This window comes from Ovis canadensis, chromosome 3 (assembly GCF_042477335.2).
Source record: "Ovis canadensis isolate MfBH-ARS-UI-01 breed Bighorn chromosome 3, ARS-UI_OviCan_v2, whole genome shotgun sequence".
NCBI lineage: Eukaryota > Metazoa > Chordata > Mammalia > Artiodactyla > Bovidae > Ovis > Ovis canadensis.
In genome coordinates this window covers 137957559-137970655 of record NC_091247.1, presented here as the reverse complement: position 1 = coordinate 137970655, position 13097 = coordinate 137957559, and the positions used below count along the sequence as shown (strand labels likewise).

Genomic DNA, 13097 nt, shown 5'->3' with positions numbered 1-13097 from the left:
TGTAAATTTTAGAATTATTGTATCCTCTTGATGAATTGATCCCTTCATCATCTACATTAGTGTTAACTCTTTGCCCTACTTACCTCATGTCTGTTATGGAAAAAGAACAAGAAAACACTTTGGAAAGTACACAGTAAACAGAGGATAAAATGTTTGATAACAGAAGTAGTTAAAATTAACTTTAATGAATTTTCTGAACTATCTGTAAGTTTTATCTATCCTTGTCTCCAACTACACGTATAAATGAGGCTTGCCTATGTTTATCAGATTACTAGATATAATTTATTGTTGTGAAATACTGAACAAATTAGCAGTATATTACCCTCCACAACTCCCTGTGAGGTAAGTGAGTCTTACTGATTTAGGGATGCGAAACAAGGCACATGGAGTTCAAGGATGTGCCTCAGAAACCAAAGATAGATTTCCCAGCCTGTTGGGTTGACCTCTTTGTAGAGGGCATTTTATTCCGACATAATTATGCCCGTTGGCTCAGATATGAACTTGTTTTATTCTAAGAACTGTAGATTACAATCAGAGAAACACTTGAATTCAATTTGGTTCCTCCACTCCATGGAAGAAATAAATAATGAGTGTGTTATAAAACTTGATCTTGAAGCAGTCCTTTCAATGACACCATCTCAATCCCATGCTTTCTGGTGTGCTTCCTAGCAGTGAAACATGATCGAACAGGCACTCGGTAAGTCTGAAGAGTAAGACTGCACATCAGAATTTCCCTGAAGGTCCAATGGTTAACAGCTTCCACTGCAGGGAACTAAGATCCAGCATGCCGCACAGCCAAAAGAAAAAAAGACTGCAAGTGAAAAATTTTAAATCTAGGTCCATGACCTAGTTTCAGGTAGAAAAATCTGTCTTTTTTTTTCCTTAAAATTCTGCTTACTCCCCTCTCTTTAAAAAAAAAAATTATCTTAACTGAGGTAAAATTGATTCTAAGTGTTTAAGTTTGATTAACTATTCTTACTGGATAGGAAATCCAGACTACACCAGTCCTCAGCCTCATTAGAATGACTGAAAAGTGGTTCAGCTAGTCTATTACACTCGTTTTAGAAAATCACACACAAGTACAGGTTTGTTATCACGTGTTAATACCCCAAGAAATTGACAACCAGTCGACAACTCAGTTTTCTGTCCCTCAAGTTCTAGAGAAAACCAGTTGGACTATATTAGCCCCAAATATAAGAACAACTTCTTGATTTCCATTTAAAATTGACTTCAAAAATAAACTCCCAAGACAATGTAGGAGTCACTTCATAAAAAATTTTAGGGCTAGAGAACTATTAGTTATCACCTAGCCAATTCCTTCCATAAGAAACTAAGGACCAAAGAAGGCAAATGGCTCACTTTGAGTTTCCTGAGCCTTTGCCTACTCTCACCACTTGCTCCTCATTTTAAAAAATAACCTTTTCTTTTTTGAATTAGGTAATATTTATTTGGATAGGGATTAAAGAACCAGGGTACAGTAGTCTGAATGATGCACCCCCCTCAAAGTTGTGACTATTACTTTCTATGGCAAAAGATGTGCTTTAAAGAAGTGAAAGGAGAAATTTATCCCAGATTATGAGGTGAGCCTTAAATGCAATCACACATTTTAAGAGAGGCAGGAGTTCTGAGAGAGACATATAGAGAAAGCAAAGTGAAGACTGAGCAGGGAGTGAGGCGGCAAGGAAAACTGACAACCACCAGAAGCTAGAAAGGCAAGGAAGGGATTCTCCCCTAGGGCCTCCAGAACCGGCTCAACACCTTGATTGCAGACTTCTGGCCTTCAGAATTGTGAAAGAATAAACTCTTGTTGTTTGAAGCCACCAGGTTTGTGGTAATTGCAGCCACAAGAAACTAAGACACAGGGGAAATAAAATTTTAAAAATAATAAACCAAACATTTATAAAACTAATTACTGATGCAAAAAGAACTGTGCTTTAAATGACCCAAAGAATGCCTAAATCCTTTAATCTTTCATTTTAAAGGTAAGTTGAGGCAATCAGAGGATGCAATTTACCTAAAAGGATGGCAGATCTGAGAAGACAAACTCAGAAAGGTCTAATATTTACATAGCTGCTAACAAGAACAGTGCAGGTTTTCCCCCAAACATGCTAGCTGGTAGAGCTCCCGGGCAGACTAAACACAGGCAACAGTTGCCACTGTGGGTGTTCTGCCAACACAAGTGCAAAGTTGTCATCAGAAATGAATATGTGGCTTCGAGTGGCTTACAGAAATCCAACAAATCTGCGTCCTGGACTCTGCACAAGCCAACTCTTTTCAGGATGACCTGGACTCCTTCCCATTAGTACAATGATCAGTTAAAGCCATCCTCTACAAGGAGGGAAGGGAAATCAATTTATGTCAGAGAAAAAAAAGACAATTGCCCAAAGTCTAAGGTCATCAATAACCATGTGTAAATATCAGCCACACTGAGTCAGTTATAAATGATATCTAACACTATTAATTTATTGCTTTTAAAGTCAACATCCAGAGCATTTAGGCCCAATTTCATGTTAGGTGAATGGAAATAAAAACAGACCAAGTAAAAGGACAAGAAAAAAATGCTTTACCAGGAGATGTGATATGAGCTATTTCAATAAGATATAAAAATTATGCTATGTGGTTAAGTAAATGGTAAAAGCAAAAAATACTAGTCTTCCTCAGAAACCTCTGTATCCTGGATACCGTTCTCTCTTTTCCAGAAATATTGTCAAGGGCTCTGAAAATCACCAGAACTTTCCTAGATATATAAAAATCCAGTCAATTCAAAGGTATGCTCTATCTTTGTCTTTCTTCAGTTATCATCCTGAGAGAAACTTTCTACCTACTGGATTTCATTTTCCTTTTAGATAACAGTCATTTTATGTTTGGATGCAACAGGATATGCCTCTAAGTTCTAAGCACAAGTGTCTGAAATTTTTGTAACATAGACTCAGCATTTTGTATTGTTAACAGAGTGTACAAGTTAACAATCAAACCAAGTTCTCCAAAAGCAAGAAATAAAAGTCTAAACTTAGGATTTTCAATATGACAGTCTCAGATTTCAATTAAAAACTACTCACCAAAATTTCCCCACCAGAGAGAAATGTTTATCAGACCTATTAACTATGACAGTGTAAGAGAACTTACAATAGAACAAGCAACTTTTATTCACACATCACAGGAAGCCAAAAAGTCTAGGTACAATTCCTGAAAATTTTCAAATAAAAATATACTATTAAAAAACATCAAATAAGGGATCACTGATTAATTTGTTTATAGACCAAAGTAGGCAGGGCTGAAGATGAAAGGAATCTACTCAGAGTAACCTAGGGAGGCGTGTTTTGGATTACCTGTTCTTCAAGTCAGTATTTCTTTTCCCCCAAAGTATGGGTCTCTAAACAGCTGAAAAATCAGTTCAGCAGAAATCAACCTGTGTTTTTAAAAAAAATGAAAGAGTACTATAAATGAGAAAATGTCAGAATGCTTTGCGTATGTATTTGTATAGTGAAACTTTAAAGGAAAGAGGATTAAGTCAGAGGAGAATGTAAGAAGCATCTGAAGCAAAGTCTACCTCTCCAAACACTTACTTGCCATTATTTTAGGAAGCCAGACACAAGATGCAATCAGTGTTTAAATGCAAATGGTGAAAATGTTAATGTAGCTCTCCTTTTATCCAATCAAACAGTGATCGCTCTACATGTGAAGAGATGATCATAAGGACTTAGTGATCCATTCACCAAAGAACACCTCGTGAACACTTCACCCATCTTCTAAATTCCAACTGGTCAAATAAAAGATTTTGACAAGATGATCGATTCTACCATCTGTCATTTCAAGATCAATAGTTTTCAAGTGGAGACTTTGCACCCTTCCCTCAAAGGACATTTGGTGACATTCTGATTGTCACAAGAAGAGGTGTGGGGGAGGTGAGATGCATTTATCAGGCTCAAAATGTCAATATCGCTACGACTGAAAAACTCTGTAGATCAAGACTGTATTAAATCAGGGACAGACGGGGCTTCCCTGGTGGCTCAGAGGGTAGTCTGCCTGCAATGCAGGAGACCCGAGTTCGATCCCTGGTTTGGGAAGATCCCCTGGAGAAAGGAATAGCTACGCACTCTCAGTATTCTTGCCTGGACAATTCCATGGACAGAGGAGGCTGGCAGGCTACAGTCTATGGGGTCGCAAGAGTCAGACAGGACTGACCAACCAAAGCTTTCACTTTTTTTTCACCCTTAATCTGTATCACTTTAGTTCTTATAAATGTTATAAATGAAGTAGTTACATTATTAGAATACCTACAAACAGCTTACAAGCAAGTACAAAATAGGTTTTCCTTTTGCAAGTGCCAAACAGGAAAATCTTTCCTCTGTTCACAATAAGCTCAGTTAAAATCATCTTCCTTTTGTATATCACAAAAGTCTCTACTCATAGCAGTACCTCATGTGTATCTGAATTTATTACAATATGTAAAGATTTTCTCTTTGACAATAAATCAGTAAATAATAGAGCAGTATAGACTCTGATACAGTCAATATGTAATTAAAATGTTTTACTAAAATATACTGGGGAGAGTAGAATGGCCATTACCAACATGATATGGACTACTTATAAAATACTTTGAAGGAAATAAAATCAAAAGGCAAAAAAAACCACCCAGGTGATGAATGAGTCCTATCTCCAACATCCTAAGTATTAACCTCCTTAAGTAACTAGTTTTTTTATCTAAATCCAGATATCCTCAAAGGAACAGCAGAAAGGGCTTAGGAGATCTGTAATGGCTTAAAGAGGGAGATACAGATGCAGAGAAAAGATTCTCAGAGAAGAACTTAAAAGACTCTGGGGACACGGGCAATGCTTGCAAAATATTTAGCAGGATGCCTAGCAAGTACTGAGTCACCTTTTCAAAATTTGCATTTTAAAATCGAGGGTCACCTTAGTTCTTAACAGAAAAACAGCACTTTTTTGAGGTGTAAGGAGGTGGTGAGAAGTACTTGCTTGTAACTAAAAAACACAAAAACAATTGGCTTTAAAATGTAACTTTAATCACAAATTATTACCCCTGCAAAGATTTAAACACTGGAGATCCAACCTGTCTCCATCCCACTGTAACCCTGGAGGTTAACACCCTTTGTTATGTTAGCTTGCCAAAACTTTTTCTATGGATTTACAAATCTCTTTGTCCGTGGAAATATGCATTATTACTATTATGTTTACTTTTCCTGGGTACCTTTCCGCAACAGTACAAAGAGATTTATCCTACACTTTCTAATATTTCAAGTCAGTCTTCGTAAAGAAGTTCTCAAACTCAAAAAACATTTCTTGTCCCCACCCCACCCCCCAACCTAAAAGTGTGAGATTGTGGGATGTAGCGATGTGGGGCCAAAATTCAGGCATTCAGGACCAAACTTACAGCTTTCCTACCAGGTAAGTGTGTGGCCTGGAAGCTCAAAGGCTTCGTTCAAATCATTGTGGATAAAATACCCACCCCCACGCGCCATCGCAGGCAGTGACTCCTCATCCTCGCATCCCCAAATCTAAGGCCTCCCTCTGCTGGAGCGCTGATTGGGCAGTCAGCCCGAGCGCTTTCAATAGGCTGTGTCTACTGGCTCCAGATTTGGTCTATCCATTTAAGCGCTCGACTCCCGCATCCCCCATTGGAGTCAAACCGCTGCCTCTCGGAGGAGCCCAACCTACCGCGCGCTTCGTGCTCATTGGCTCAGTGAGCCGCTGCTCAGGAGGAGCAAGCCCTCCTCCTACATACCGATGGCCCAAGGACCGGTCAGTCGGCAGCTAAAGGCAGACCCAATTGGCCTATACACTCGCCAGTCAAGCTCTTCGGCTGCAAAGCTCCACAGAACCTACGGGGATAAAACATCCCGCCCCTGTTCTTCCATTGGTTGGGTGGACCCACCGCTCCCCCTTCACGATCCCCCACCCCGCGGTCCATTCATTACACACAATAACGGGACCGATTGGAGTCGGTTCAAGACCTCGTATGCGTAGGCAAGACTGTCCGCCACTTACCCGGGATCGAGACCGATCACTCACGCTAACGTCTCCCCTGTTCTTCTGTGGTGAGACCACAAGCCACCGCCGCTGCCGCCTTCTGCGCAACGCCAACCGCCCGCCAAAACGGATCCTTCCCTGCGCCTGCGCGACCAATCCTGAGACCGGACCCTTTCCCCGCCCATTACGCCTGCGCAAAAGAGGTCCAACTCCCGCCACTACGCAGGCGCCTTAGGTTAGCCGCCGTCTTCTGCCCGCCATTTCACGTGTCCCTAGCGCCAAACGGAACTTCTTACGCGCCTGCGTAAACTCGCCATTTTCCTACACATGCGCTCAGCAGGCAGTCCTTGTCAAAAAACGAAAATTTGTAACTTGCTAACTGCTTTTCTGAGGCATAGTATTAATCATGGTTTGCCAGGTAAACTGAATATAAAATTAAGGCCGTAGAGGATTAAAAAGTTTCTTTAAATAACTTAAGTACATTCAAACATGAATGACTGAATTACTAGCCAATCACTCTAGTTAAGAATAATATTACTCGAGATCCAATAGACCCCCGAGGGGTGGAGACTGCGTAGAACGCCCAAATGGATGACGTTACGCAGCAATGCAGCACCAGAGACCAATGGTAGGGGAAAGCTGTTTCAAATATCCAATCAGAGCTATTCGGGGGCGGAGTCTACCAATGCCGAAAGCGCGGAGGCGGGATAAAAAAGGGAGGCCGAAGGTAGGCTGGCAGATACGTTCGTGAGGTTACTCCTTTCTGCCCGTGGACGCCGCCGAGAAAGCATCGTTGAAGTCTTCCCCGCCTCCACTGCCGTCATGTCTAAATCAGAGGTGGGTAAGACGCTCTCTCCAGCTGAATAGCCTTTCGTCTTCCTTTCCTGAGTTTAGTAGGGTGCAGTTTGTTTGGCTGCTTGCCCCAGTCCTGTCGACGGTTCTTCGATCGCTGCCCGGGCCTCCCCCTCCCTGAGTTGAGGTCGCCATTTTGTCCTCGTCGCCATGAGGCTGCTGTCTTGCGACCCTTAGCAATCACTCCTGCTCTGTGCCCCTTGCAAAACTCTTAGGCACATTTAGTCTGTTTTTTACCTTGTCCCAATGGGCTGCTATTTAAGAGAGTACCTACAGACGGATGTGGGCCATGTAGTTCTCTTTCCTAGTCCTTTTGTTGCGCGTGCGTCGGAGGGAGAGTAAGGGACGCATGCGCTCAGGGCCTCCGAGCCCACCCAGCCCCCAACATACTGCCTCCCCCAGAGGGGAGAAGCACGTGGTTTGTTGCGCCCCAAAGGAACAATAAGTGCTTCGTACGTTGCTATCTTTTTTTTTTGCAACAGAAAGATGATTTGCGCTATAGCCCCACTTATTTTTTTTCCCTCCTCCACTCCTAGTCTCCCAAAGAGCCCGAACAGCTGCGGAAGCTCTTCATCGGAGGATTGAGCTTTGAAACAACCGATGAGAGTCTGAGGAGCCATTTTGAGCAATGGGGAACGCTCACAGACTGTGTGGTAAGACTCGAAAGAGACAAAGGGCTGTAGAACTAGTTGGTTTCCTTGGCTTAAGTTGCTGCGGTTATTGTTTGAATGCTAATAGGATGGTAGCTTTAAGTATGGAGTGCCTTTAAGTAAAAAAGCACCCAGCTAATTCACTGCAGATGGTTAGTGGGAAATGGAAGGACTTGAGATAAAAGGTTGGTAATAAAGTTTCTTGTTAACCTTAGTCAAGGTAGAAAATCACCCATTTCGGGGGTCTTAACACGTATTAAACATTTTAAGGTAATGAGGGATCCAAACACCAAGCGATCCAGAGGCTTCGGGTTTGTCACATACGCCACGGTGGAGGAGGTGGATGCGGCCATGAATGCAAGGCCACACAAGGTGGACGGAAGAGTTGTGGAACCAAAGAGGGCCGTCTCAAGAGAAGTAAGTACCTTTTTCCTCCTTGAATTAGTCATTTGGAGGATTTCCACTAGGGAGACTTTACATGTGGGGGTATAATAGATTTAATATTCCTCACTTAAATACGTTTCGATAATACACGTTAATTTTTCCTACATTAGGATTCTCAAAGACCTGGTGCCCACTTAACTGTGAAAAAGATTTTTGTTGGTGGCATTAAAGAAGACACTGAAGAACATCACCTGAGAGATTATTTTGAACAGTATGGGAAAATTGAAGTAATTGAAATCATGACTGACCGAGGCAGTGGCAAAAAGAGAGGCTTTGCTTTTGTAACCTTTGATGACCATGACTCCGTAGACAAGATTGTCAGTAAGTATCAGGTGGCTGGCATTTGTTAAGGGTTCTGAAATCTATGCTGTATACTGAATTCTGAGATGATCTGTTTATTTTCAAAATTGTTTAGTTCAGAAATACCACACTGTGAATGGCCACAACTGTGAAGTGAGAAAAGCCCTGTCTAAGCAAGAGATGGCTAGTGCTTCATCCAGCCAGAGAGGTAAGTTTGCTACTTAACTAAACCGTAAACATAGTTTTGCATAATTATAGTCTGGACAGCCCAACACTTCATCTTGATTCTTCAGGTCGAAGTGGTTCTGGAAACTTTGGTGGCGGTCGTGGAGGTGGTTTTGGTGGGAATGACAACTTTGGTCGTGGAGGAAACTTCAGTGGTCGAGGTATGTTTGGCTGTAATTTACTAATAAAGAGTTAATGGTAAAATTGTAATGACCCCCTGATGACTTCTTCAAAGTTACGTTTTAACCTAAATGTAGTTCTGGCTTCTCACTAACCAGTAACTGTTAAATATGGGAATAGTTCTAATTGAATGCTTCCTTAAGTTTATACTTAATATAAGGTAACTTGTATGCAATCCACGTACTTTAGACCTGGTTTTTAAATTCCACTTTCTTCTACTAGGTGGCTTTGGTGGCAGCCGCGGTGGTGGCGGATATGGTGGCAGTGGGGATGGATATAATGGATTTGGTAATGACGGTAAGTTTTGTTAAAGAACCACAGGTAAAAAATTTTGGCAACCTTTAGAATAGGTTAGTAGAGACTAAAACCCTAGTGCATGATAAGCTCAACTATGATCTAATAGCATGTTGTGAGCAGGCCTTTAGCCATGCTTGCACAGAATTTGACTGCTGAATACTTTTGTCTTATTGAGAAGACTTGTATTCTTGTAGGTGGTTATGGAGGAGGCGGCCCTGGTTACTCTGGAGGAAGCAGAGGCTATGGAAGTGGTGGACAGGGTTATGGAAACCAGGGCAGTGGCTATGGCGGGAGTGGCAGCTATGACAGCTATAACAACGGTGGAGGCGGAGGCGGCTTTGGCGGTGGTAGTGGTAGGTATCCAGTGATCCAAGTACTTGGTGCAATAGCTAGATTAGCCTTTTAGACTTTATCCTTAGGAGGATTTGATGGTCTTAAAGCATTGTGTGTTGTGCTGCATGGTACTTTTTTTTAATGGGCTTGCAATGCTACCTCCTCCTAGCTTTAAGCTGGGGCCGCCTCACTCCCAAATAGATAGATGGTTAAGTGGATAGTGGTGTCTTCAACTGGAATTAGATTAGCTTCTAGCCGGATTTAGTGTTAACTCTTGGGATCTTAGGTGCTTAGTTGATGTGTCCAGCATGTGTTTGCTGTGCCCCTGGCTGGGTAAAGGCCTTAAAAGGCAAGAGAATGTATACCTTTTGCCATGGTGAGTTGGGTGAAGTTTTAATTACTGGATTATTCAACTGAATGCCTTGCACATGAAATACAAAGATAATTGAAATTGGAGCCACAGAAGTTTGGGAGCAAGGCAGATCAAGCAACTTTTTACTCTGAACACTAGGATTTCTCATTTTCCCTGAATAACATATAAAGGTCCTCTTTTCCATTCTTAGGAAGCAATTTTGGAGGTGGCGGAAGCTACAATGATTTTGGCAATTACAACAATCAATCTTCAAATTTTGGACCCATGAAAGGAGGAAACTTTGGAGGAAGAAGTTCTGGCCCCTATGGTGGTGGAGGCCAATACTTTGCCAAACCACGAAACCAAGGTATGGTATATATGTGGTATTGGAGGGCTAAACTAATACTGTTTAGGAAATGTAGAAACCAAAACGCTGACAAATTAAAACGTTGAGGAAAATGACTGAGTTAAAATAGTTTGAGTTGGGAAAATCACATGAGCCCCAACCTGTGATTTTCAACTTATGCAATATAAATAGGTTAAGCCCCAACTATAAAAAACATCGTTACTGTTTGTACTTCTAAAGCTTAAGAGAATAAATTTTGTTTCTAGGTGGCTATGGTGGCTCCAGCAGCAGCAGTAGCTATGGCAGTGGCAGAAGGTTTTAATTACTGCCAGGTAAGTGAACACCTTTTTTTGTTGCTGTTCTCACTTAATTGTAATTTATAATGAACCCAGTAACCCTAATATAGCTGAGCAGTGCAACATAGTTAACATTATAATTACAGTAAAATTGTGGATATTAAGTTAATATTCAGATCAGCAAAATTTGTGGGAAACAACTTGCTATTGGATTGTAGCCTTGAGTCTTAATATGTTTAGATTAACAACTTTATTCCATATTGTTCAACAGGAAACAAAGCTTAGCAGGAGAGGAGAGCCAGAGAAGTGACAGGGAAGCTACAGGTTACAACAGATTTGTGAACTCAGCCAAGCACAGTGGTGGCAGGGCCTAGCTGCTACAAAGAAGACATGTTTTAGACAATACTCATGTGTATGGGCAAAAAACTCGAGGACTGTACTTGTGACTAATTGTATAACAGGTTATTTTAGTTTCTGTTCTGTGGAAAGTGTAAAGCATTCCAACAAAGGGTTTTAATGTAGATTTTTTTTTTTGCACCCATGCTGTTGATTGCTAAATGTAATAGTCTGATCATGACGCTGAATAAATGTCTTTTTTTTTTTTTTTTTAATGTGCTGTGTAAAGTTAGTCTACTCTGAAGCCATTTTGGTAAACTACCCCAACAGTGTGAAGTTAGAATTCCTTCAGGGTGATGCCAGGTTCATTTGAAATTTATTTACAACCTGCTTGGTGGAGAAGCTGCTGTCTTCAGAACCTTGGTGTAGTTGAGCTGACAGTTGCTGTGTTGTGACCTGGAGTTCACCACTAAAAGGGTCACCCATGCAAAGTCATGGAGGTTTTTTTATTTTTTTTGGTTATTAATGATTGTTGGCACATCCTATGCAATATATCTAAACTGAATTATGGTACCAGATAAAGTTATAGATGGGAATGAAGCTTGTGTATCATCCATTATCATGTGTAATCAATAAAAGATTTAATACCCTCTTGAATGGAATGACAACTGTATGGATTCGGGACTGGCAGAGTTTTGGACCTTCCCTACCCTCTACCCCTGATGTTGAATGCTTCTATCAATTCAAGTTCAAAACTCTGCCAGAGAATAGAAACCAGCTGCTGGCTAATGCCACCTCATAAATCCACAAATCCGAAGTTTGGGGGAAGACCTTTTTTAAAACTGACTAGTGCCATTAAGAATTTTATTCAACACAAAAACAGGCTTACATTAAAGGAAAACTGCAGTTTCTGTCCTGGTTGGGTGGGTCTTTAGAGGTTTATGGATTGACCACTTATTATATGGAGATTAAAATTTCATGTGAGAAACTATTGTTTACTTAAATATGTGCTAACTGCAGCTTTCCTTTAAATACAGCACAAGATCACACAACCATCCTAAAATGTTGCTTGTATAGAAAATGACTTTTAAAAGCTTTATAACGTTATTATCCAATCATTGTTATTTGTACATAGCTTCCTTTGAGCCCTCAATTTCAGTGCCATTGTACCTAGTAGTATAGATATTTGTTTACCACTAGGATTGTGTACTCCATCCCATGGGTGTGTTAACTGGAAGTTTGGGGAGGGTTGGGGTGGGGTTGGGTGGGAGGTGGAGGTGGGTGGGAAAGCATGGGTAATAGTTCCATGGGCTTGATATTGGCTGAGTTTGCAATGGCAGGTGGAACCTTAACTATTGAGGGAGTTTGCAGATACCTCAGGATTCGTGACAATGCCTTTAAAGATCCAGGAGAGATGTTCAGCTACTAGGAACTGCTAGCAAGCATAGCGCGAATGGCTCCGAGCCCAGACACTCTACAGCTGAGAGTAGACACTTGTGGTATGTGGAGTACAGATAAGCCAGGGGCAGGCCACGGCACTCCATGAAAGCTAGGAGAGTGAAGTTTCAGTGACCATCGCAAGGAAGGAGGCAGACAAGAGTAAGGCACACCTGGCTCTTAGGACTAGCAGTCAGAACCAGGAGAAAAGGTTTTATTGCTATGCTGATAGGTAAGAACAGATTTTACTTACATCCATATAGCTCTCTAAAATCCAGCCTTCTCATTTTCCTTAAAATATTGAGCCAAAACTAGTCCAGTTAAGCTGAACTTGGTTTTTCTGGAACTGAGTTGCTTTAAATTGACACCCTACTCTTGGTGGCTCCCGAATGAAGGAAATGAGCACTTTTGTAAATTACCTCTACTGTGATATGTACTTACCCTTTAATTTCTATATTTCTTACCTTCCTTTGACCTATTTCCATAAAACAATGGCTCAAAGTAATATTAGAATCTTCCCCCAAATGCTTGTGGGAGGTTGGGTGGGCCGTTAGTGGGAGGTGGGGGGTTAGCCTGAGATGGAACTTGTCTCTGAAAAAAAGCTAGTTCTAAAGGCTGTTTACTTTTCTAGGGAGGACTCTGCTACCACAGGCATATCAACTCTTAAAAAAAATCCAGAAACTTCAGTCCAAGCTCATGGATAAAAAGGTAAGCTTTTATAAAGTAACAATGCTTAGTGTTCCCAAAGAAAAATGACAAGCTGTCTCTCATAGACTAGAGAGGTCTCATAGCTTGATCTGTTACTTACATAATAGGCTAGCCAGCAAGCACTATTAAAAAATTGGATTCTCAGTCAAGAGAACGGTTAGGATTGTAGACTCTTTGATCTGCTTAATGTACTTTTCTTTTTCCTTTTTGCAGAAACATCCTTATGAGGACCTTTATCCGAGCCTCTTGGTGCTTGTTACTGCCATGCAGTTATTTACTACCTGCTGTGCAGCTTGAATCAATCATTCAGTTTTGTGAATGAACTTTAAAAAAATAAAATGCATTTAACTTGG

At 41.1% G+C, this 13097-nt stretch overlaps 2 protein-coding genes across 9 annotated transcripts in view; one reads left to right on the top strand and one right to left on the bottom strand.

Moving 5' to 3' along the window:
• Nucleotides 1–6538, bottom strand: part of CBX5 (chromobox 5) — a 27096-nt gene extending 20558 nt beyond the window's left edge. For 2 of the 5 annotated variants that reach the window (XM_069584259.1, XM_069584256.1), the window contains exons 1-2: nt 6007–6290; nt 5744–5840 (exon numbers count right to left, since the gene is read on the bottom strand). The gene's annotated coding sequence lies outside the window, so the exon portion shown is untranslated. Of the gene's footprint in view, nt 1–5676; nt 5841–6006 lie in introns of all 5 variants that reach the window. The other 3 variants (XM_069584258.1, XM_069584254.1, XM_069584260.1) reach the window with 3 other exon arrangements.
• On the top strand, nt 6283–13097 carry HNRNPA1 (heterogeneous nuclear ribonucleoprotein A1). 4 transcript variants are annotated; one of them, XM_069584245.1, is made up of 12 exons: nt 6709–6825; nt 7377–7493; nt 7761–7907; nt 8045–8255; nt 8350–8442; nt 8528–8620; nt 8862–8936; nt 9131–9289; nt 9833–9988; nt 10234–10299; nt 12668–12744; nt 12958–13097. In XM_069584245.1, the coding sequence occupies exons 1-10, from the start codon at nt 6811–6813 to the stop codon at nt 10287–10289; spliced, it is 1122 nt and encodes a 373-aa protein (XP_069440346.1). In that variant the 5' UTR covers nt 6709–6810; the 3' UTR covers nt 10290–10299; nt 12668–12744; nt 12958–13097. The 4 variants fall into 4 exon arrangements, with proteins under 4 accessions (XP_069440347.1, XP_069440349.1, XP_069440346.1 ...); XM_069584249.1 differs by having other exon boundaries at nt 6718–6825; nt 10535–12744; XM_069584246.1 differs by lacking the exon at nt 9131–9289 and having other exon boundaries at nt 6283–6825; nt 10535–12744.